The 23,335-nt window shown below is 36.4% G+C and overlaps 1 protein-coding gene across 5 annotated transcripts; it reads right to left on the bottom strand.

Annotated features, from left to right (window-relative positions):
• Nucleotides 1-7,772: 7,772 nt before the first annotated feature.
• LOC121266479 (exonuclease 1) lies at nt 7,773-22,758 on the bottom strand. 5 transcript variants are annotated; one of them, XM_041170315.1, is made up of 15 exons: nt 22,324-22,758; nt 21,324-21,453; nt 14,253-14,376; nt 13,984-14,121; nt 13,654-13,863; nt 13,213-13,388; nt 13,050-13,122; nt 11,491-11,614; nt 10,796-10,992; nt 10,623-10,677; nt 10,184-10,533; nt 10,045-10,096; nt 8,561-8,780; nt 8,328-8,473; nt 7,773-8,037 (listed from the first exon to the last, which is right to left on the bottom strand). In XM_041170315.1, exons 1-14 carry the CDS (start codon nt 22,430-22,432, stop codon nt 8,389-8,391), a joined length of 2,043 nt encoding a protein of 680 aa, XP_041026249.1. In that variant the 5' UTR covers nt 22,433-22,758; the 3' UTR covers nt 7,773-8,037; nt 8,328-8,388. The 5 variants fall into 5 exon arrangements, with proteins under 5 accessions (XP_041026249.1, XP_041026246.1, XP_041026250.1 ...); XM_041170312.1 differs by having other exon boundaries at nt 21,324-21,443; XM_041170316.1 differs by having other exon boundaries at nt 10,184-10,455; nt 21,324-21,443.
• Nucleotides 22,759-23,335: the final 577 nt, after the last annotated feature.

The following is a 23,335-nucleotide window of genomic DNA, read 5'->3' as shown; positions in this document are numbered from 1 at the left end:
CTAATGATTCTTTTATTCATCTTAAGGTTTATTGCTCAATCACATGACTTGCTAGCATGTCATAAATCAATTAGTAGCTAATATTTAATTGATTGAATTATATATGAAACCATTAAAATATGAAGTGTACGTAAGATTTTTTCTTTTAATTTTAAAGTTTGTTCTTTCCAATTGAAGTTCTGGAACTTGAAAAAAAAAATTTAGATATCACCATATATCCTTGTCTAGGAATTTCTATTATATATGCAGTGTATAATTTGATCTGGTCCTTACCCAAAAACTATATTATATAGGAGAAATACACTTTGTTGAAACTAATTAAGATGGGTTTTATAATGTGCACCAGAAATTAGCAAAATTTAATATATGATATTATACCCTTTAGTTTAGTACGTAGACTGTAGATAAAACTCTCTTCCTAGCTATTCTTGCAGTACTGCATGTAAGTTGGTTAGCTTTTCAAAACCTTCAGGCTTTATAATATTTAAATACCATATATGATAGAGATCAATGATGTTGATATAATCCATTATAAATTAGTGCATTCGAGGATATATGTAACATCGCATATTTTAGCGTATTTTTTAATTGAATGATTATTTTTATTAATTTTAAAATTGATTCTCTTGTTTTAAGTTTATTAGATTTTTAATAGATTTATTTTTATGAGTTTTTAATTTGTGAAAATTATTTTGATATACTTTATATATATTAATTGTTGTTATGCATTTAAATTACTCTTTATTTTAAATTAATTTATTGTTAGATTTAATTATTTTATTTTCATTTAATCACTACGTTTAAATTATTTTATTTAACTTGTTGTTTTGAAATCTTTTTCGTTAGATCATTTTTGTGACCCAAGATGTGAGAATTGGACCTCATTTCTTTCCCTCACTTTTTCTTTTTCCCTTTTTCTTTTTCTCCTCTTTTTCTTTTTCTTCTTCTTTCTTTTTCTTCCTTCTTTTTTCCCCTACATCTCTCCCAGCCCATGCGACCTCCCTCCCTATCCTTTCTCTTCGTGCGTCTCTTTCCCCCAACCTGCCGTCGTGCGCAACCGTGGTTGACACCACCCCTCCCATTCTCTTCCTCACCAGCCGACGACCACCCCCCTGTGTTTTCAGCTCCTCCTGCGCCACCGTTAACCCCCGCGGGCGGCCTCAAGCCGCGACATTCCTTGCGCCCTTGCACCGCTGTCGCACCACCTCCGACCACCATCTATTCACCACATCATCATTGACCTACCAGCAACCTAACTCACACATCCTCAGCTCCGATCCGCCATCGGTGAAGTTCCACCATCCACTTTTTCGATTTGATCATTTTGGCCTCCAAACACCTCCCACGCCGCCACCCACGGCCGACAACCACCACCACAAGCTTCACCGACATCCCTAAGCTATTTCCTAGCAATCTCAAGTCTTCGTTTGTCCCCGTTCGAAATCTTGCATTTTGAGACCCACGGTCATAATGCATTTTGCACTGTTACGTTGCTGTGTCACCACTTCTAGCACCTCCATGATTTTCGAAAATTATATTATAGCGCTGTAAGTATTTTTTCAAAGAACTTTCGTGATTTAAATATATTTTTACACTAACTCATTTTACTGGGATCTGGTTGATTGTGTCGGACTGAGTCCGAGGAGTAAAAGGGTCGGATGGATTGGAGGACAGAGTTGTTTGTGTGACTGGATTATATTATGAATTGTTGGTTGTTGAATAATGCGTCGTTTCATGTACATTGCATATTTGCACGCATGATCATGTTTGTAAATGAAAACTGGGTTTTCGCATGATTGCATACATGTTCATGTGTTTATTTGAAAACTGGGTTTTTATGTGAGAAATGGTTTTGAGTACGTATGTATCACGACCCCAAGCCGAGAAGGGGAATTATCTCGGTGGAGCTCTTTTGGTCACTCAGAAGCGGAATATTCTGAGTGACGTCCCCTGGGTTGTCGCTGGGCTACAACGGGATCGAACGGGATGGTAACGCTCTTATGCTGACTCTGTGGCCCCCCTGCTGGTGGGGGTTAGAGGATGCTTGGCCACAAACGAGCTGGGCGCGGAACTAGGCATCGCTCGTTACGAAGTCACTTGCACGGTCGTTACCCGTGATGTGACAATGGGAGCCAGGGTGTGCGGATGATCCCTAGGGGAGATCATGGTGCATACGGTTAAAATGGATTATTGGGCTATTTTCTAAGAAAATAACGTGTTGGATAAAAGGATTTTATGTGAACCATTTTTTGGAAAAATTGTGGATTATTGTTTTGGGCCATTTTCTGAAAAATGGCGAGAAATGTTTTATGGAAATATTTTGGGCCAAATGAGATTTTTGGCGTGCGTTGGAAAATATTCGTTTTTGGGAAAAATGATGTTTTGGGCATAATGCATATTCCATCATATGCATACATAATTGTTGGTTGCATTAATGCATTTTTATTCTCGAGAGTTGTTTGAATTATACTTACATGCGGTACCGTTTTATGGTAACGCAGATTTTGATACAGATAATACTGAGAGTGAGCCTAAGGATTCGGCTCCACCCGTGGAGTGATATGGGATCACTCGTTCATGTATCTGGCCTTGTATTATATTTTATTTTGGGATAACTATATAATTCTTTTTAAATGTTTTATTTATATAAATTTGTATTAAAAATTCTAGTACTTAGTTGACTTACTTAAATTATCCGCTGCGTTATTCATTATACATTGTTGCATGTACACACACTTGGCACTATCGTTGGGATGCGTGATCATGTTGTCATCATCCGGGCGTCTCGATTCCTGAGTTTCCATACATGGGGGTCGGGGGCGCCACAATATATATATATAATATAATTTTGTGTTATAAATTATGAAAGTTATTTATCAGTTGATTTGTAGTTTAATTGGTATGTCATCCATTTCTCGTAACAAAAGGGAGAATGAGACTGGCCGGATTATGACATGATTAGTAAAGAGGAAAAAAAAAACATGTTATGAAACATCCTCTCTTAATTTGTGTTAAATAAAAAAGAAAATAATAGTAATATAATCACCCCAAGTGATATTTTGCAATGTTGTATTTAGTAATTTGTAACGCTCTGATCCCAGGTGGGTTGGAGAATTATTTCTTGTCACTTAATATCGTATCTCATAGTACAGATGTAAACTTCAACTTCTCAATTACACATAAATCTCATTATTTTAAACCAACTGCTCCCAAAATAATTAACTATGAACGCCACTAATTAAATAACAAAATAAATATCAACCTTCCAAAATATCAAGTCAACAGAGTAAAACAAAACTTCTGAATAAAATTCTCTAATAACCAAAGTACTCTCTTTGTACTTAATCCTCTATGCTCACATAGCCTTACCTATGCTCTTCATTCTTGAACTTCGGCTGAAACATTCAAAACACTTGAAAATATTGTGGAGATAAGGGGTGAGTTATCAGCAACTCAATAAGCAGAAAACATATACTAGTATGTAAACATGAGCCTTTTCAAAGAGTTCAGAATGCAGAAACAAAAAATTTTAGTTTCAATATGCAAATCTCAAAACGTGTTATCAGAAAATCAGAGTGACATTTCACATGTTCATATTCAAAAATCAAATGTTCAGATTCAAAGACCCCTTGGGATAACATGACTGAATATCTTCATCTTATTATATCGTATCGTATCGTATTGTATCATATCACCATATCATATCATATACCATGTTTAACTTTCGTGGTAGGGTTGTACTATCCCCAGTGGTCAAACCAGGCAGTATCAGTATATGAAACTTTCATTTATTCATTCTCAGAGTCCTGAGTGTGCACACATGAATGAACATGCAGAAAAATCACTTTGTTCCCAAAGTGGGTGCACTCATATCAGAGATGTTGATGCCAACCATATAACAGAATCAGAATCAGAATCAGCATATCAGAACCATAATCAGAATCAGAACAAAATCAGAAAGTCATGCCAAAAGTTTTTCAGATGCATATCATATGAAACAAAATGTTGAACAAATTCATATCATTTTCATATAGTCAGAAACATATTCGGAACATCTTCATATAACATGTACAAAATTTCCAGATTTCATATGCGCTCTTTTGCACATTTCAGAAAACAGCATGTCAAAATATTGCTTATATCTACACTAGTCATTTTAGAAACATTTTCTCTTTTATATAGATTTCATGCGTAATGAAGAACGCGTAACTGAGAATGTTTTTCACATTTCTTTTCAAAACATATCATGCACATTTTCATAAATCAACCTTAGTTCATTTTCTTTTTATGCAAAGTCTAGTATATGAATCATGCTTACTTAACTCTTCAATTTTTCTGAATATCCTCACTATAGCGCCAATCAAAATTGATAATCACCGAAACATAATTAATACATACTATAAACTAATACAAAATAAACTAGCACATCTACAATAAGCGTCACAACTATACAATATATGACAACAATTTCTATCATTCCAATTCTTCTGGCCCCGTTACTACTAAACTACAAAGTGGCTTCATGAACACCGCCTATTTAAGGCATTCACGGTACTAAAATTCTCTTTTCAATCTAGCCCAACTTAAAAATAATATAAAAGTTTCTTAATTACAGTAAAATCAAACCTAGCCTATAAACAAGGTCCATGTGAGTTCAAACCCACTTAAAATATAGTTTCTGCAACAAGGTACAACCAAGCCTATTAAAATCAGGTCCAATACTAAGGGCAGAGGATAAACTTTGTAAGTCCAAAATATGATCTCTGCCATGGATTAACAATAAGAGTATAAACGTAACTAAGGACTTTTTTCTAACAACTCTAAAGGCATGTATGTGCTTTACGTAAAATGCAAAAGCCAACTCTTAAATTTGTAAATGATAAATGTTCATTGAGAAAAAGAGGGGTTGTGCAACGGAGAACTCAGCAAGGAAGGGGTAGAGGGTGGCAAAAGGGTGGCTGGGCCAAGGTCGAAGGTGGTGAGCATGCGATAAAGCACTCAGAGAGAGAGAGAGAGAGAGAGGAAGTTATTTTTTTATGTTAACCTAGAGAGGGAGAGGGTGGAACCGAGAGGGTGAGTCTGGGCAAAGTCGTGAGAGGAGGTTGAGCCACTTCTAGCGGATTCTCGTTGGCTAGGTGAGTCATACCCATGCTACTCTGTTTTAGGGTGGCTGGAACCAAGGGCTTGAGAAGGGGTTTTCTTGCATTGTTTTGAGTTTGGTAGAACATAGGCTTCGGTTGGCAGAGGTGGTGCAAAGCAATGGCACACGACAGGGCTTTAGACTCACGGTTTGGTTATTCCCACAAGGGTGGTGCTTCTGTGTGATGGTTCTCATGGTTGCAAACGTTGATTCACGATGTTGCATGTGGGGCTGATGAAATAAACTTGGAATTTATAAAATTAGATTCATACAATTAGTAAAATATGTCTTATGATTTCTTTTTGCTGACTTAATCAAATATTACAACCAATATTATGATACATTATTATTATCCTTTTGTTCCAAATCATGTACGTACGTGTGGTTGATGAATGCCAATGGACTTTTTATTATATTATTCTCTTCCGGAAAATGGTGAAAATTTGATTATAAATTAATAAATAGCTAATAGGATGATTATAATTAATTAGGCATTGAGTTTATAAACCCGTACGTGTTTTCATTAAGATTACGTGTATAAAACCACCAATCTAAGACTTTTAATTAAGTGGGCAAAAAAATGAAAAGTGGGAAGTGATAGGGATACAACTATTACACAACTTGCTAGTGTGGTACTGCCATATAATAATAAAAGAGTAATGCTAGAAACAGATCCCGAATGCACAAATCTATTGTAAAAAAATGGGCCCGACTTAAAAAGTGAATTTTTCACTCATTTTCATAGTGGGATGAGATCTACTTTTTTATATAAGGTATGCACGAAACTTGTCTATTTAAGACTTGCATATATTACATGATAGTAACACGTCAATATTAAGTAATGTGTAATTATTTGAATCTATGTACCACCAATCCCCCAAATAAAAAAAATAGTTAAATATTAAAATAGTTATTGTACTTTTATTTCTAAGCAGATTAATTATTAAGCTTTAATTTTGAATTTTAAACTAAACTTTGATCAAAATTAAACTATTAAAGTTCAAAACTTAATTTGTCTAAAGAGCAAAGTACATAAACTATTTTAGCTTTTAATTCTAAAAGAATTACCGTGACAATATTTTTGTATGCAAAAAACAAAGAGAGAAATAATTAAACAAAACACATAAAACCAATCAAGGTAGAATATAATATATATGGATGAGTAATTTTAGCGATTATGCGATAGTTACACAATTCACAGTTATAAATATTTTTTTTTTATATAGATTATAAGAAATATTTCATTATCAGTAGAAAAAGAGTAAATTAATTTCAAAAAATCTAAAAGAATAATGGAATAGTAGTGGGGGGAGGGGGATCACGTCATTATACTAAGTTTGATGTAGCTATCAGTCAAAAGGAGAGAAGAAAAAAGTATATAGGCCGAAAAGATAGTTAGTCCAACTAATTAAGAAACCCATAGAAATTAAGAAAGAGACAGTTAGTGGTGATCATGTGCATACGTGTTGGAAAATAAGACACATACATATATAAGAAGCAATTCCCCGCGGGGTTCCTCTACTTTATCCCATTGGATTGCACTCTTTCTAGCTTTTCAAACTCTCTTCTCTTTGATTTTCAACTCTCTTTTCAATTTTATTCTCTTTTTAAACTTAAACTCAGCGTACTCTTTTTAACAAAATAAATAAATATTAGATTTATATAAAATAAAATTAATTTTTTAATGATAATTTTTACTCTTTTTAACAAATAATACATGACAATTACACAATCCAACACATTATATCCAGTATTTCTCTCTTTTAAAAATAATCTAGATACACTTATTTTATAATTTTTTACGCAGTTTTTTAAAAATAATATTATTTTTTATTATATTTATTTTAACTTCTATTTGACTGTGACAGATTGAATTAAAGAATAGTAATATTCTATTAAACGGAACATTTCAGAGAGGCCGTATCAGACAAGACTCTACATATGAGATGACAAACCTTGTTTCCATGGCCTATGACTGCCCTCCTTATCCTTTGAGCACAAAATATCCTAAACATGCTTTCAAATACGACTGATTGATGTATCATGAAATGCCTCTTCTCTCTCTCTATCTCTCTCTATAGATATTTCTTTTTTATTATTATTTTTTCTTTTAAATATATTTTAAAATATCTTTAAATATTTTTTAAAAATATAAAAAATACTCATCATTAATAATCACTTTTTTAACTATTAAGAAAAAATAAAAAATAAATTAAAATATCCGAACAATAACTTTGAGAGAATAAATTCATGGAACCAAGTAACATTTTCCTTTGTCCAATCACCTGCTAGAGCCTATTGTATATGCTAAACAAACTACACAACAACAGGCGACCCTCATTAATCTTTAAAGCATTTAGTTAAAAACTTGAAAAAATAAAAAAAAAAGCTAGAGAATCTGTTTTACCAGTCGATCAATCCAAAGTCCAAGCCCGGCCCACAATTATCTGATACAACTTTTCTTACAAACATGTCGAGGCATTGAAACAGTAATCTCTCAAACACTAAGATCGATCGACTCATGGAAATTGTTTCAAACAAACTGTTCTTACATAATTTGGTTTCAACGGAAATGAATCCTTTACAATGAACACATTAAAGCAAAAATGGACAGTACAGAATGTAGCAGACCTTTGAACAAAAATAAATCCTTCAATTTGAACACATAAACGTAGAAGGTGAACAATTACAACTGGGAAGAAATCCCAGTTCAATCAGTGTTTGTTTCAATCAGAAGGAGCTTCGTATAAATCAAAGCTCAACAACATCAAATGGTCACATCTATCTGTACTTACGGAAATATGATAAGATGACAAACACATGATCCATCAGGTAGGTGGCAGTGTAACCAAAGCTCTCCAAGTAATTTAAATCATGTCCTTGAGCAAGTGAACCCTTTACAGAAGAAGGCAGAAATAAATAAATAAAGAAGAAAAACATTAATATTAGATAATAGGAAAAAATGAGAAATGATATTTGCGTTCGTGGAGTGCGCAATCCCCTTGAAAAGAGTGAGTAAATACAGGATCCACATGAAAAAAAAACTAATTTTTTAATAGTGGATCTCACTCTTTTTCAAAATGATTGTGCGGCACTTGCGCATCCACAACTATATCTAGCATTACTCAGGAAAAATAGAGTTGAGTGTCCCACTTGGTCTCACAAAAAATAAAAGACTTTAGAGCACCTGTTGCAGCAACTGAGATGGATCTCAGTAAAAAACCATTATGATTAAATACAATCTGAATTCAGTCTCTACGAGATGCTAAGCTAGCCTTCTGCTTATTTGGTACAAATTCAAATTGGCTAAAGTCCATGCCAGCAGCAGCAGGCCTACAGGGAAATACACCAAGTCAAAGATCATAATGCTACAGTAAAAGCCAGAAGAGCAGTAATCTTTGGCAGGTTGTGGTATATTACCTATTGGTACGAGTATTTCGAATATCTTTTAGAGGAGCACGGAGACCACTTGCTCGAGAACCAGATGAAGTGTATCTAAATGATGTTATTACTGAAACAAAACTTTCTATTGATTTCTCAGCTATTTCAGAATATCGGCTTAAATGGGAAATGTTGGATCCAAACTTTTCTTCAGCTATTGTCTCTGAAGATGTTGCACTGAGTTCAGGAGCATGGTGACCTAGAGAAAAGAAAAACAAACATATCCAATGTTATGTTCTGCAAAGTTTAGGAACATAGTTTTTTTTTTTTTTTTTTTTTTTTTTGTGTTAAGTTAGGACCATAGTTATCCAGAGTGATAAAGCGGCTAGGAGCATAGTTTTACAGAGTGACAAACTATACAATATATATTTTCTATCATGTTAAAAACATGGCACAAACAGGCATTAGGTAATATGGAAAAGGCATAAATCTATATGAGTAATCTTTGATAAATTATGCTATTTATAACGGTCCATTTCTAGCAGCATCTTAGCTTTCGAGATAATTCTAGTGCAGATTCGTGCACACATGCACCTACATCTGTGAAATTTTTTGAATTAAGCCACATGAAAAAAATTTGTTGATTATAAATAACTTCCTGTTAGTTTATGAATGCAGTATGCATGGAGATCTTAGCAAGTAATAAGACATAAGGCAGCTTATAATGAATGAATGCTAAAATCCAAGAAAACATGTGATTTTTTGTCAAAAGTGATATTGACATATTCATAAAACCAATAAGAATACAAATGTGATTAATTCCTTATATGGAATTCTTCACTTGAATATAAAATATGCTCATTAGCATAATATATATATATATGTACCTCATGTATCACTCTGGGAAATTAGCAGAAATTCACCATCTTAAACCCTAGTTGATCTCAATATTAAGTTGCTTGGCTTTTGTCAAAACTAACGATCTCAATATTAATACCAGAAATATTTATGCATTCCTCATTTCTTATGCTGTATAGACAGGTAATTGCCATTCTAGGAGTTGATATTGTCTCTATCATGGTAACTTTAGCATTCACAAGCAAGGAAAGGAAACTATTAGGCTATATAACAATTACTTTGAACAGAAATCCCACATTTTACACCTTTTCTAGAGCCAAGGGTTGCAAGGATTACAGCACACAAAAGACTACTAAGATAATGTAGGAGTTCGCTAAACCAAATGGCCTTTAGTTCAACTAAATAGATGTGTATTTCAGCATTGATAAATGTACTTTGGGACCATGACAAGGTTCCAAAGCCATCACCATGAAAATGAATGAAATGACAATTAAAAACAGGATCAATTGATCAAATAACTTATTTAATGGGAAAGATAATTTCATATAGCAAGACAACAAGCATAAGCACAAGTACTTGCATCCATGCCTAAAAATGTTGATCATGTATGTCTAATTTAGTAAAGCATGGCTCAGAAACTAATAGCTTTTAACATTGATACATACCATTTTCGGTAAGGGATGCATCTCCACGCCTGTGCTTGGGTTGCACATCTTCCTGAAGCAGTTTGAACAAATAAAACATATGAAGATTATATGAGGTATTATCAAAATATTAATAAAAGAATCTAGTTAGAGGACCTACTTTTTTAATGCAGTCATTTAAGGAGCTCTTCCTTTTCCTAACCATATCCATAACATGGTTATTTCTGAAAGAATAATCCTCGGGTATGCTATTCTTGTGTATATCAACAACACCATCATTCTTTGCCTTCTGTTGCTCATTATTTGGTTTTGCCTGGTTTTCTGACTTATGCTGAAAGTAAGAACTCCTTATCACAACCTCCCTTGTCTCTGTTCTTATTTTGCCCTCAACTGCATCTGGAACATTCTTACACTCACGCTCCTTCTGCAATGCTGTACAAGGTTTATGAATTGAATACCTGGGTTGTTGTAGTAGAGTTTGTTCTGGACTTCTTGTTTCAGGGCTCATATCTTTTATGCTCATAAAATACAAGGAAGTGAGTATCAAGTATGAACTCATAATTGAATCTGTAGATCTTAAGAGGAAACCATAACCTTACCATGGGTTGGAGATTCTGAATGCGCTGGAATTTTAGTCGCAAAACTATCTTCTACCTAAAAAACCAAGAGAAACCAATTCTGATATCAAAGTAATGCCCAAGAAGTTTTCAGTGACCAACTCTCACATAATATTCAGCTGGAATTTGTCACCAATTCCGCTCATAGCACTCACAGGATAGTTTGCAGGAAGGGCAGTCCCTGTGTTTTTGGAGTCAAGTGGGGATTCTGGCAAGCAGTCCATTTTACATACAGCAGCTTCCTCAATGACATTTTTCTCGGGAATAAAAGAAGAATCATCATCTGGACTTGGATGATTAGGTGACGTTCGAGGAGCTCTGAATTTTCTCTTTGCTTCAAGGGATGCAAAGCCTCCAGGTGTTAAGAAAAACTATATTACTAGAAAGATGAAATGTGATGGAAACATGTGGCAGTCACCAGTGCTATAAACTTATCAACAGTTATTTAGTTTACTTGACCCTATCCTCAATAATGTCATGCACTTTCCTGCCATAAACCAAAGTCATGCACATACCTGTTTAGCCCCTAAAGCAATCATCTGTTATCATTGTTGGATAAAATAGGACCACAAAAATGAGATAATTTCCATATACGACAGCAGGACGCATCAGCCATTGATGCGTAAAGGAAATTGGAAAGTTCATCCATTGTGGTTCCACATAAAATGCTCAGATACATCTCAGATCTTTAAAGGAAGCAATCCTTTATGGCAAGGGATGCCCTAGCATCTTTTTGGCTCTGAAGTATGAACAAATAGAAACTACTGTATTTTAAATTTTAAAATGCGATACATGAATTAAAAAAAAAAGAATAATAATCAAACATGAGAACAAAGGCTTCAAAGGATACAGAAATACTTGGTCAAAAGATTCTTCTGAACTGGCAAATCTAGCTTTTTTCCTGCTCTTTCAGGATTAAATTGTTTACATTGGGAAGTTCTGTCAAGCACCATGGGAGCAGTAACATTCTCTCCCTGTTAGTTCAAATCTAAACAATTAGTGAGGAGAAAAATAAAAAATAAAAAGTAACAAAATTAATTAGTTCAATTCCCTGAAGTCAAAAGTATTATTTTTCAAGTCTAATGCAGTTCAGAATACGCCAGAAGTATCAAAATGTGTCGGATTAACTTGACACGGTCTCAATATTCTGCTTTGGTACATGAATAAAACTAGTCATCCCACAGGTATAGTGCATTTTAGGAAACTGTTCAACACACTCTCCATTGTATTTAAAACAAAGGAAATTAATTTGCTGCGAGATGAAATTTAATTGGATATTTAACATAATTTTCGTATTGAAAGAAGGGGGGAAAAAAAAAAAAAAAAAAAAAAAAAAGAGAGTTTCATAACACCCAAGTGCTTAATAAACAACAATCTAAACATTTCAGTATGAAAAAAAAAGTCATTCACGTCAAAATGACCAAGATTTTAGTCAAACAAAGATTTAACCAGCAAGAAAAGTAAATTAACTACCATAAACAAGACTTGTTCATTCTAATTGTTCCATTTTTATTCTAATTAACTACCATAAGCATTAAGCCTGGTCATTAAGTTTGAAATTGTTGTGAGTGGCTTGGCTTCCTTCAAGGGTAGAAGCTAAGTCCAACTAAAAGTTGGACTTTTCATTCAATTCAGTTTTGGAATATTGTTATCCTCTCCTTTGTGATGACTGTTAGCCACCCATTGAATGTGCACAGACCTGAGAAGAGAGAGCTGCATACCAAGATATAGAAAGTCATATGGTAAGAGAGGGTCTTCAGTATTCTGTAAGCCGAAGCCTTGTAGAGAAAAAAAAAATCGTGTGCTTTTGTATATCGCGTGAAGGGTATTGGAGTTCTAATTTGATGAAAATTCTCGTGTAGTGAGATATTAGCTGATTAGGACTTTGGTATGAGTTATTTTTATTACTATCTTGTATTCCATCTTTTGGTTAATAAAATTCCTTCCTCATTGTCTCCACCAGTGTATGTAAGTTTTTCAACTCAAACCATTTATATTTTGGTATTTTGTGTGATTGCTGGATTTTATTATTATCTCTTTTACTTCTTGGTGATCCTAAAATCTATATTTTCACAACTGAAGTCTGAAATACTGTGGATTAATTGACAATATGTTTCAGTTTTTATGGATCCAAAGATATATGTACCTAGTTTGATTAAATATCCCTCACTAAATATAGTTATTAGAAAATTTACGTTTAAAATTTTCCTCTTGTATCCTGCATGACTTTCTGCATAAGCTTTCTTTTTCCTTTTTGACATGGGCTAAATGGTAAACAAGAGAAAGCAGTTCAACTGAAGCATCCTACAAAAATACAAAAGCAATAGCATTTGAAAAGGGGGAGCACGCATGAGAGAGAGAGAGAGAGAGAGAGAGAGTGAGAGAGAGAGAGAGAGAGAGAGGATGTACCTGAATTGGCGTTTTCGTAAATGGATCAAGATTGCCTTCTGCGATGCCTTTTGCTGTATGTTTCGCTATTAATGTGTCCCATGTCAAGGAACAATCTCAAGCATTTTAATTATTAGATCAGTGTGGGGAGAATTATACAAATTGAGCTCTAAGTAAAGGATATGGGCCTAGGAAGTCCAAATCATCCCTGCTGTTATCAGATGTGTCAGACAAATGAACAATATCTTCATTGACAGGATCATATACCCGTTGATACTGGAAAGTCAATATTGCTTTCTTGAAAGATTCTTCATATAATGGAGGGACAGAAACAGTGCTGTACCTCAAGTGTTTAATTACCTGTATTGAACCAATCACCATTAGTAATATTTCAGAAAAATAAATACAAAATTGTCCAGCAGAATGCAAAGGAATTCTTCGGATAGTGAAAGAATCTGAAAGCCAATTGAAAACTATAACTTCATCCTGCTCAGAACAAAAGCAGTTCTTGGTATATCTAAATTTTTGTTTCTTTTTTTCTATTTTTGCCCCTTTTCCCTACTTTCTCTTCAGTTTATGTGCACTTGCATAATGCAGTTATCAAATGCACTGATCCTACACTCACCTTGTCGTAACTTTTGAACTTCTTGATTAATGCATGAGCCCTTTTCAGGCCCATTCCTGGTAATGACTGCAAGTAGTCACATCCACTCAGAATACACATCTCTAGAAGCATCTGCTTAGTGAAACCGGCAAAACTGAGCTCCTTGTTCTGCTGTAGCATGGAATATCGAAATTCAACACCTTGCCCAAACTTGTCCATCTTAAAGATGATCTGGTTTTAAGAAAGAAGTTCATGCATCCCAGCCAATTAGCAAAGAGTAAGATTTTTCTAGAGGACAGCAGAAATTGTGATGAAATAAAAATTCAGCCAATTAACTTTTATTGAACTCACTCTAGGACAACCGAATGGTATAAGATCTGAGTCCTCAGTAATAACTGCTTCAACCTGTTTGCCAATGGCCAAGAAGGTCATTTGGGCATCTGCCTCATAAGGAGCCACAATATAAGACACATTCTCCTGTTTTAACACCTTCCGCATGAAACCATGTCAGTGGGAGGCGAGATAACATTAACAATCATCATGTAGAAATAAATGTAATTCACAATCTGATCCTTCAGGAAATTTAATTTTATCTGGTGCCGTAAAAAGCCTTTTCCTACCTGGATTAATTCATGTGCAATCAAAGGTGAAATATCAACAGCTTTCTGGTAGCACTCATAAGCAGCAGCAGAATTTCCATCTGACTCATGCTCAATACCACGTGCAAGATTTTCCTTCCTCACCCTGCAGTTGTAGGTAAACAAAATTTCTTTAGTTCAATGTTTGATGATGCAGTCATTCAGTGATCAAAATCTTAAGCACAATCCTTTAGACAGTCAAATATTACTGGTCTGGTCTTAAAAAGATGTCAAAAGTTCAAACCCATTGGGTCTTAGTAAGGAAAGCACTAAAGAAACAAGACAGAGTGCCCAACAGCAGGGAAGCTCCATATTATACCTGTTATATAAGCAAAATAAATTTTATCAATACTAAGAGAAAGACATAACCCAAATACATATGACATATGCAAGGGAAGACACCCATTTAGGAGTTTGAGATAGATACAAGGAAACCGTGAAAACTGAGTCCATTGAAATCTATAGCTATAGCCTAGAGGAACAATAAATTGAAAAATAAATTTCTTTGAAGCTCTAGTCATTCATTCCAACCACATTATATCTTTCCGAGGCAGATTAAAGAAACATCTAAAGGAAACTTTTCGATAGAAGAAGTGGAAGGAATGTCAGGTGCTAGAATTTAAAAAAAAAAAAATCAAAAGCTTAATTTTGCGATTCAAACCCATACAAGAATGTGAAAAGCGAAGGTTAAAAAAGCTAAAACTTATCCGAACTGGACCGCTGAATGTTTAGGTTAGAAGAATTGCACAATGTAGGGTCATTGTATAAAAGGAAACACAACCACAAAAGAGACAATCTATACAAACAAGGATTTGATCAAAAGTTCCAAATAGTATACAATCTAGAGGAATTGGCATAAAATAAGGATTTTTTTACTCAAATGACTCATTCCAGCGATCCACGCCGGAATTAATTCTCTTTCGTTCTATTTGGATTTGTCAACTTTTATTGATGATAGTCTCAAGATAGTGTTCGCAAAGAGATTGTTGGTGGATTCAAAGTTTTATTTTCTCTATCGAGGAAGATAGCTCCATTAGAGTCTCAGAGAGGAGTAAGAAAGTTAGTTTATTTACTTGGGGAGTGTTGACGACATGTTTCGCACACCGGTCACCAGTCTCAACCACCTACAACACAAGGTAAGTAGGGGCTCGGGATAGATGAAACACCTCCAATGCCTAAGTCAATTTCCAACTCTTAGAGAGAATTTTAGTGTACGAGAGATTGTAAGTCCGTAATTCTAACATGGTGCTCAACTTTTATACTACTTGCCGAGGTGGTCCTTCGTATCCCGTGTCAAAGGTGCTTGTCTTCTGTATGGGGTACCACGCTGTCGTTTTTAATGCGACATGGCCTCCTCGGACCACATTCCTGTGGCAAGTTGGTGAGTGTGGCCACCTTCCATGCACTCTGTCAGGGACAAAGGTTTGCATCTTGCACTTTGTCAAGGACAGGGGACCATACCAAGATCCCTATCCGTCTTCCATGTCTATCCTCGAGAACAGCTTAGCTCTACCACTACATGCGTGTGCAAGGCGATTTCAAAAATGCCGGTGTCTTATCATTCCATGCTTACTTTCTTTACGCATGGGCCCCTTTCTCTGGTTTGTGGGCCAATCACACTTTAGTCACCGGGATAAATGGACTCCATGCGATAAGTCAGGCCCATCCTGGAACCTTCTAGGGATGGTTGTGGTGGAGTGGCTGGTAGCTTCACTCAAGGGTTGTATACAGGTTGGGACAAGTAAAGAGTTCTACAAAACTTTCGAGATAGAAGATGTGCTTTTGTGATACAAAGATGTTCGCACTACTTTGGCCGTTTTGTGGTTATGGTGGAATATAGGGGTGGCGGTAAAAGAGCTTTTATTATCATTCCAGAGGCCATGCATGGTAATGGATCGAGGGATTTTTCTAGTTCTATGGGCGAAGTGTGTTTGTCCAGTAACTCTGTTTTGAGGTCAGAAAATAGAGGAATAGCAGTGTTGTTTGGCTATTTAGTGGTTTGACAGAGAGAGCCTTTGAAGAGGTTGTACCTAAGGGTGTAACCGGTCCTGTTCAGTCCGGCTCAACCGGTTTACCAGTTTTTTTTTACACCCCTAGTTGTACCGAAGTAAAGCTAAGGTGAGGGGCTCAAAATCTTTCAGGGATGTTTTGGTGCGTCAAACACATTTTCCTGCTATTCATTCTAACATCGATGGTTGTGGGGTGGACGGTGTGGGGAGGGCCGGTGTGCTCATCGTAAGTCGCCAGCCTAGTGGGATTGTCACTAGAGAGCTTGTTCTTGAGGTTGGTACGCGTGGTGTCATGCCTAGTGGTGAAGACAAAGGGTCGCTAGAGTTATTGAGGAGGGAACTTGTGGAGATTAGGGAGAGGATTAACAATTTTATTTTGAAGCTGGATAATAATTTGGGCCTGGAAGAGGAGGTGGGTTGGGAGGTGATGGGTATTAGGGAGAAAGCCCAATCTTTTCTAAGGTTGTCTATCAGGTGTTTAAGAAGGGTTGTAGTGCTGAGGCTCATGGGCCTTTCCGTTTGGGTGGCTTAAATAGAAAGGAACTGGGCTTCTGTCAAAAGGTAAGGAAAAAGTTGGGCCTTTGAAATCAAACCATAATTCTTTTGTGGTTTCTTCGATGGGCCATGGAGCTTCGTCTCCGTCAATCTCCCGGAATACATCGTTCGCTCATCCTCTCGCTGCAGATTTGACACAGAACTCATTGTCAGTGACGTCTAAGCTCGGGATCAACTTTCCGACTACGGTTGGGAAGACTTGTTGTGCAAAAGAGTCAGGGCCACTACCATCCATGGTTTCTGGGGAGTCGTTGGTCCCTGTTTAGGTGACGGCGCCTCCATACTCTCTCTATCGGCCGTGTCTGGGTCTACCAGTGGTGATCAATCACCTATTGGTGATTCTATTGGAACACAGCTACAGCCTAGGGTCGAGGGCGATGGTTTGTTCCTTCTTGAAAGCAGTGATGGTGATCAGGAGCAAGGGGTAGTGGTTTTTTCGGTAGGAAGCCTTGAGCAAGGAGACGCCTTGAGCAAGGAGACACCTTTAACAAGGAGGTGGATGTGGATGTGTCGGATGTTTTGTCTCCTGATAAGGAAGGTGAGGAGCAATTTTAGAAAAGGGTGAATTTCTCTTGTATTCTAGCAGGGGAGAGCAGAAGGGGCCAAGGGATAGAAGGTGTTGGGAGGAGCTTCAGATGGTTTTAGGTGATGGGGAGTGTTCAGAATGTTGGGACCAGCAATGGGGGAAGGTCTCAACAAGCTCGATCCAGTACCTTTACGTTCCTTGCCCCTTTTCAAATTTGGGTTCCAAATCCTCAAAATGGGTGTAAGGAAAGTAAGAGAAATCCAAGATTGTGTGGGAATTTCATGTGAAGGTTTTGAAGAGTATTTTGGGCTTTGCTTATTGATATTGAGTCGAGCTGGTCTTCAACTTCAAAATAAACTTCAAAACAAGACATGAAGTTAAAGAGATTAACATGTTTTGTTAATTATGATTCGATGGCAATGTTGATCATAGTAGATCCAAGGGTAGGGGGACTAATTTGTTTTTATGAAGCCAAAAATTATATCATGGAATGTTCAGGGGACTAAAGGATCTTAACAAACATCTTCGTATTAAGAACTTGCTAAGGTTATGGAAGGTTGTTTGTTTGCAGGAAACTAAGTTGCATTGAGTAGATAGAAGTCTTATTAGAAGTTTATAGGGTTGTTCGTATGCGGGACGGGCCTTTCTCTCTTCTAAGGGGACTTCAGGTGATGTGTTGGTTATGTGGGATAGAAGGGTAGTGGAAAATTTGGAGGAATGTATTGGGGAATTTTCGGTGGCCTGTCATTTTAAAAGTGTAGCCGATGGTTTCAAGTGGGCCTTTGCTGGAATTTATGGCCCTAATGTGGACAACAGTAAAAGTTTGTTGTGGGATGAGCTGGCTAGTTTAATTAGTTGGTGGAATGTGCCTTGGTGTGTTGGTAGAGATTTTAATGTCATTCGATTTTTGAGTGCGAAGTCGATGGATTCTAGCTTTACACCAGAGATGAGAGAGTTCTCTATGTTCATTTTTTAGGCTGATTTTGTTGATTTACCTCTTGCGGGGGTGTGTTTACATGGTCGAATAATAGGACTTGGTCCCATTTGGACAGGTTTTTGGTTTCTCCTTCTTGGGAGTCTCACTTTCCTGAGATGTACCAGAAGCGCTTGTCACATATTTGCTCGGATCATTTTCTTATTCTTTTGGATTGTGGTGATATTCATGGGAGCCGTAGATATTTCAAGTTTGAAAATATGTGGCTTAAGGCTGATGGTTTCAAAGATATGGTCAAACAACAGTGGTCTTCTTATCAATTTTCTAGTATCCCTAGTTTCATTTTGGCTACAAATTTAAAGGCTTTGAAAAACGATTTGAAGGAATGGAATGAGCAAGTTTTCAGGAATGTGGATAGACATAAGGAGTCTCTTATTGAGGAATTGCAGGGATTGGAGAGTCAGGCCAAGGGTAGTATTCTTTTGGAGGATGGGGTGTTGAGAAAAAAAATTGTTGGGACTGAACTCGAGAAGATGATCTTGATGGAGGAGATTTCATGAAGACAGAAATCAATGGCTCTTTATAAGGCATCTGATTTTTTGGGAAGATTATTATATGATATGAAAATTGATCAGATTAGAGAGGATAGCCTGTTGTGGTTGCAAACAAATAACTCCAGATTTACTGTAAAATCTTTTTATAAGGCATTAATTAGTCAAGGAGTTAAAGACTATCCCTGGAAATTTATTTGCAAGGAAAGGTGCCTAGCAAGGTTGCTTTTTTCTATTGGTTGGTGTCTCTTAGAAAAATATTAACTACGGATAATTTGAGGAAGAGAGGTTTATTTGTGGTTGATTGGTATTTTATGTGTAAGAAGGATGGTGAATCTATTAACCATCTTTTTCTTCACTGTGAGGTGCGACAATATTGTGAAATGAGATTTTAGCAAGGGTAGGCACTGCTTGGGTGATGCCTATGCATGTGGTGGATTTTTTGGCTTACTGGCAAGGTTCAATGGGATGTAGAGGCAGCACAGCAGTGTGGAGGATGATTCCCTTATGTTTGTTTTGGTGCTTATGGCTAGAAAGAAATGGAAGGTGTTTTGAAGATTGTGAACGTTCTTTGGGAGAGTTTAGGGATTTTTTCTTTAGCACTTTATATTTTTGGGTGAAGAATATTGTAAGGGATGGGTATATTTGTAATTTTTTATTTTAGTATTGTTTTGCTTTAGCTTGTATTTAGGTGTACTCACTTGTATATATCTTGTGTTCTTGGGCTATGCCTATTTACTTGGAATAAAATCTCTTATTAACTATCAAAAAAAGAAATCAAGAGCTCTTTGGTTAAAAGAAGGGGACAAATGTACAAAAAGTTTTCGTAGGGTGGCAAACTCTCATCAGAGAAACAATGCAATTGAGTGTATTGAGGTTGATGGTGCAGTTTTTTCCGATCTGTCTAATATTAACGAGCATGTTTCTCTTTTCTATGAGAAGCTTCTTAGGGAGCAGCATGGTTGAAGACCTAAGCTGGATGGCTTAGCATTTGATGCCATTGATCCTTTGAGTTATCAATGGCTTGAACGCCCTTTTGAAGAGGATGAAGGTCTTTCTGTGGTTAGAGGTATGGTTAGAGACAAGGCTTCTAGTCCGGATGGTTTAACCATGGTTTTTTTTCAGGATTGTTGGGACATTGTAAGGAAGGAATTGATGAATGAGTTTCAGGAATTGTACTCTTTTGGTAAGTTTGAAAAGAGCCTAAATGCAACTTTTATTGCACTTATTCCAAAAAAAGCGAGAGCTTATGATGTAAAGGATTTTTGTCGTCTAGTTAATGGATTCTAGTGAGGTTAGAGTCACTCATGGTGTGGGGGTGTGGAAGTGTATTAGGAATGGATGGGATGAGTTTGTAAAGCAAGATTTTTTGTTGTAGGCGATGGTTCCAAAATTTGTTTTTGGAATGATCCATGGTGTGGTGATAGGGTTCTTAGCGTTGTTTTTCCAGATCTCTTTAGTATTTCTCAATATCCGAATGCTTTGGTGGATGAGATTTTGGACTCTTTCAGTGGTTCACCACATTGGAATGTTCTATTTTCTAAAGCCGTTGATGACTAGGAAATAGAGGCTGTTTCTGAATTGTTTGGTTTACTGTATGCTACACAGCTTAGGTGGGATGCAAGTGATAAGATGGTTTGGAGGCATTCGGGTAACAAGAAGTTTTCGGTTCATTCTCTGTACAAGTTGTTTTCTAGGCCAAATGGGGTACAGTCCTTTCCTTGGAGGAGTGTTTGGAAGACTAAGGTGCTTTCAAAGGTGGCATTCTTTGGCTGGTCTACTTCTTTACGGAAGATCTTGACCTTGGACAATCTCCTGAAGCGTGGCTTTTTTGTTCTGGATTGGTGCTTCCTATGTAAGAAAGCTGGTGAATCGGTGGATCATGTATTATTACATTGAGGTGACTAGGGTGTTATGGTATGAAGTGTTTAATAGAAGTGGAATGGCTTGGGTGATGCCTAGGAGGGTGGTGGATCTTTTCACTTGTTGAAGAGGTTTAAGGGGTAATTTGCAAATCGGTGTTGTTTGGAATATGATCCCTTTATGCCTTATGTGGTGTATTTGGGATGAGAGGAATGGTCGGTTGTTTTGAAGATAAGAAACATTCGGTGGATTATCTTAGACTTTTTTTCTTTAATACCTTATTTCAATGGGCTTCAGCTATTGTATTAAATGGAAATAGTGTCCATGATTTCCTTGTTTCTTTTTCTAGTTCATGACTTGTAACTAGGTTCAGTTTTTGTATACTTCCTATATACTTGGCTTTGCCTTGCCACTTGTCTCAATAAAATTTCTTATTCATCACAAAAAAGTATACAATCTAGAGTTGGATACTTAGCAATCAAAAAGAGCTAAAGAACTAATGATCCAGTCCCAACCAATTAGGTTAAGGCTTTGTTGTAATGTCCAGTAGTAAAACCATGCAGTGAATACCTAAGCAAAACAATTGGAAGTGAAACTTCAAGATGCTAAGCATACCTGGCACGCTTGTTCTCTTGTTCAATCTTCATTGGCAGAAGACCTCCATCAAATACAAGAATAGGTTTAACGCCACAGTGCCGGAGCAGATTCACTCTATGCATGCAATATTCAATGTGCCTGCAGAATGCTGCACGCATATTACATACAACAAACATCCAAAACTATGGTGACAAGTTCCCTCTATTGATTAGAATTTACAAAATCACTTTCCAACCACACTTTGGATAATTTCTCTTGTTTGATGTTGAAGCACAACTTTGCTACCTTGTTTGTTTTTTAACCACTAACTAATGTCAAGTAATTTATAGATATAATCTAATAATCATATTATGATATCCTCTAAGTGAATATCAAGAAACTGTAGAAAACAATATCCTTTGTTATTTAATATATAATTTTTATTGTCCGGGTTCTAAAAACAAACAGCTCCAGCCTAATGCAAGTAGCTGCCTTGATTGATTCAAGTTTCTCACAATTTCCAGCAACAGGAAAGCAGTTTAAGATGAACCTTTCCCCTCCCCAAGGGGGTGAATGATGATAGGCCTCTTGCCCTCTTGCACCGTGTGTTCAGGGCAATAATTGATTACACCTCTAAGTAATTCACCGAAGAACAACTAAAAGATTGAACCAAATGCTCCGTTATAGGAAAACCCATTTCCCTATAGCCCCCTTGGCACATACTCCCAACCCATATAGAACAGAAAGATAGTGCGAGACATGATTTTAGGTATGGGGCATTGAAAACTGCATCAAATGCCCAAGACAAAAAGACCCATCATCCCGAGTAAATTAACTCGGTGAAATTTCCGTCCACAATACACAAATGTCTAAAGCAAAAGAGTCTATTTTATATATGACTTGGACACTTACAAAGAAAAAATCATTACCCATTATCCCAGATGCCCGATAAACGAAACCCCATCATCCCAAATTTAGCAAAACCAGAGAAACCGTAACGATATATACGTATATGTATGTATAATATAGGCACATATACCTGGTGGTGGGTAGGCCTTTGCAGAGCTCTCTGCTGCAAGACAAGGCGCCCTTGTGTAGCCAAGAATAGGTGTCGACCGCAACAGAACAGCCCTCCAATTCCTTGACATGGATTGGGGCCATGATCGACTTCAGTAGCGGCAAAAGCCCCTGAATCCCCATGTTGCTTCCCAATCTATACGAGGTTTGAGCAGGGACCCGGTGCTTTGTTTAGCTAATGAGAAAATTGCCCCCAGTACCCGAGCATTGAGAGAGAGTTATAAAGCAAATCTGTTCGAGCGACTGTGACCCCGAGATGAGAAGATTGGCATGGCGGGAAATTTCAGCCGGTGAATTTGAAGGATCCCAGAACAGCCATGTTTGGCGCCCGTTTTTGTTTCGTTTCTTTCCTTTGTTCTCTCTTCGTCCCCATTTTATTTTTAGTTTTTGGATAGAGCAGTGATAAACACACAACATTTTTCATAATATATATTATAAAATAAGGATATTTTTATAAAATAATGTTAGTTTTATAAGGTATTTTACAAAACTACTCCTCATTTTAAAATATTGTTATATAAAGTGTTATATAAAATGTTGTGTGTTTAATTTTTCTTTTTGATAAGTAATTGATAATATTATTAATAGAAATAGGCAAAGCTTAAGTACACAAAATGGTATAAAAGAAATAAGACCTATCTAGGTTGAAGTTGGAAGTTAGAAAGTCATGAAAATTCATGTCATTAAAATCTAAAGCTATGGCCTATAAAAATAAAGTACGGAAAAATAAAGTTATAAGTTTCTCTGGTGATCGCTCCTTATTTTCGAAATTCCGATCGTTGCATTCTTGTCATATACACCACATAATGAAGATTGGGATCATCTTCTACATAGCCTTAATTTGTTGGACTCCTCTCGAAAGTGTCCAGTTAGCCAATAGATCGACCACAGTTGTAAGCATTACAAAGGATAACTCTACTTGACTAAACACTTCAACCCACAAGGCTCTAGTTGTCTCGCAATGTAACAAGAGG

Source organism: Juglans microcarpa x Juglans regia, chromosome 5D (genome assembly GCF_004785595.1).
Source record: "Juglans microcarpa x Juglans regia isolate MS1-56 chromosome 5D, Jm3101_v1.0, whole genome shotgun sequence".
Taxonomy (NCBI): Eukaryota; Viridiplantae; Streptophyta; class Magnoliopsida; order Fagales; family Juglandaceae; genus Juglans; species Juglans microcarpa x Juglans regia.
This window is presented reverse-complemented; position numbering and strand designations above follow the sequence as displayed.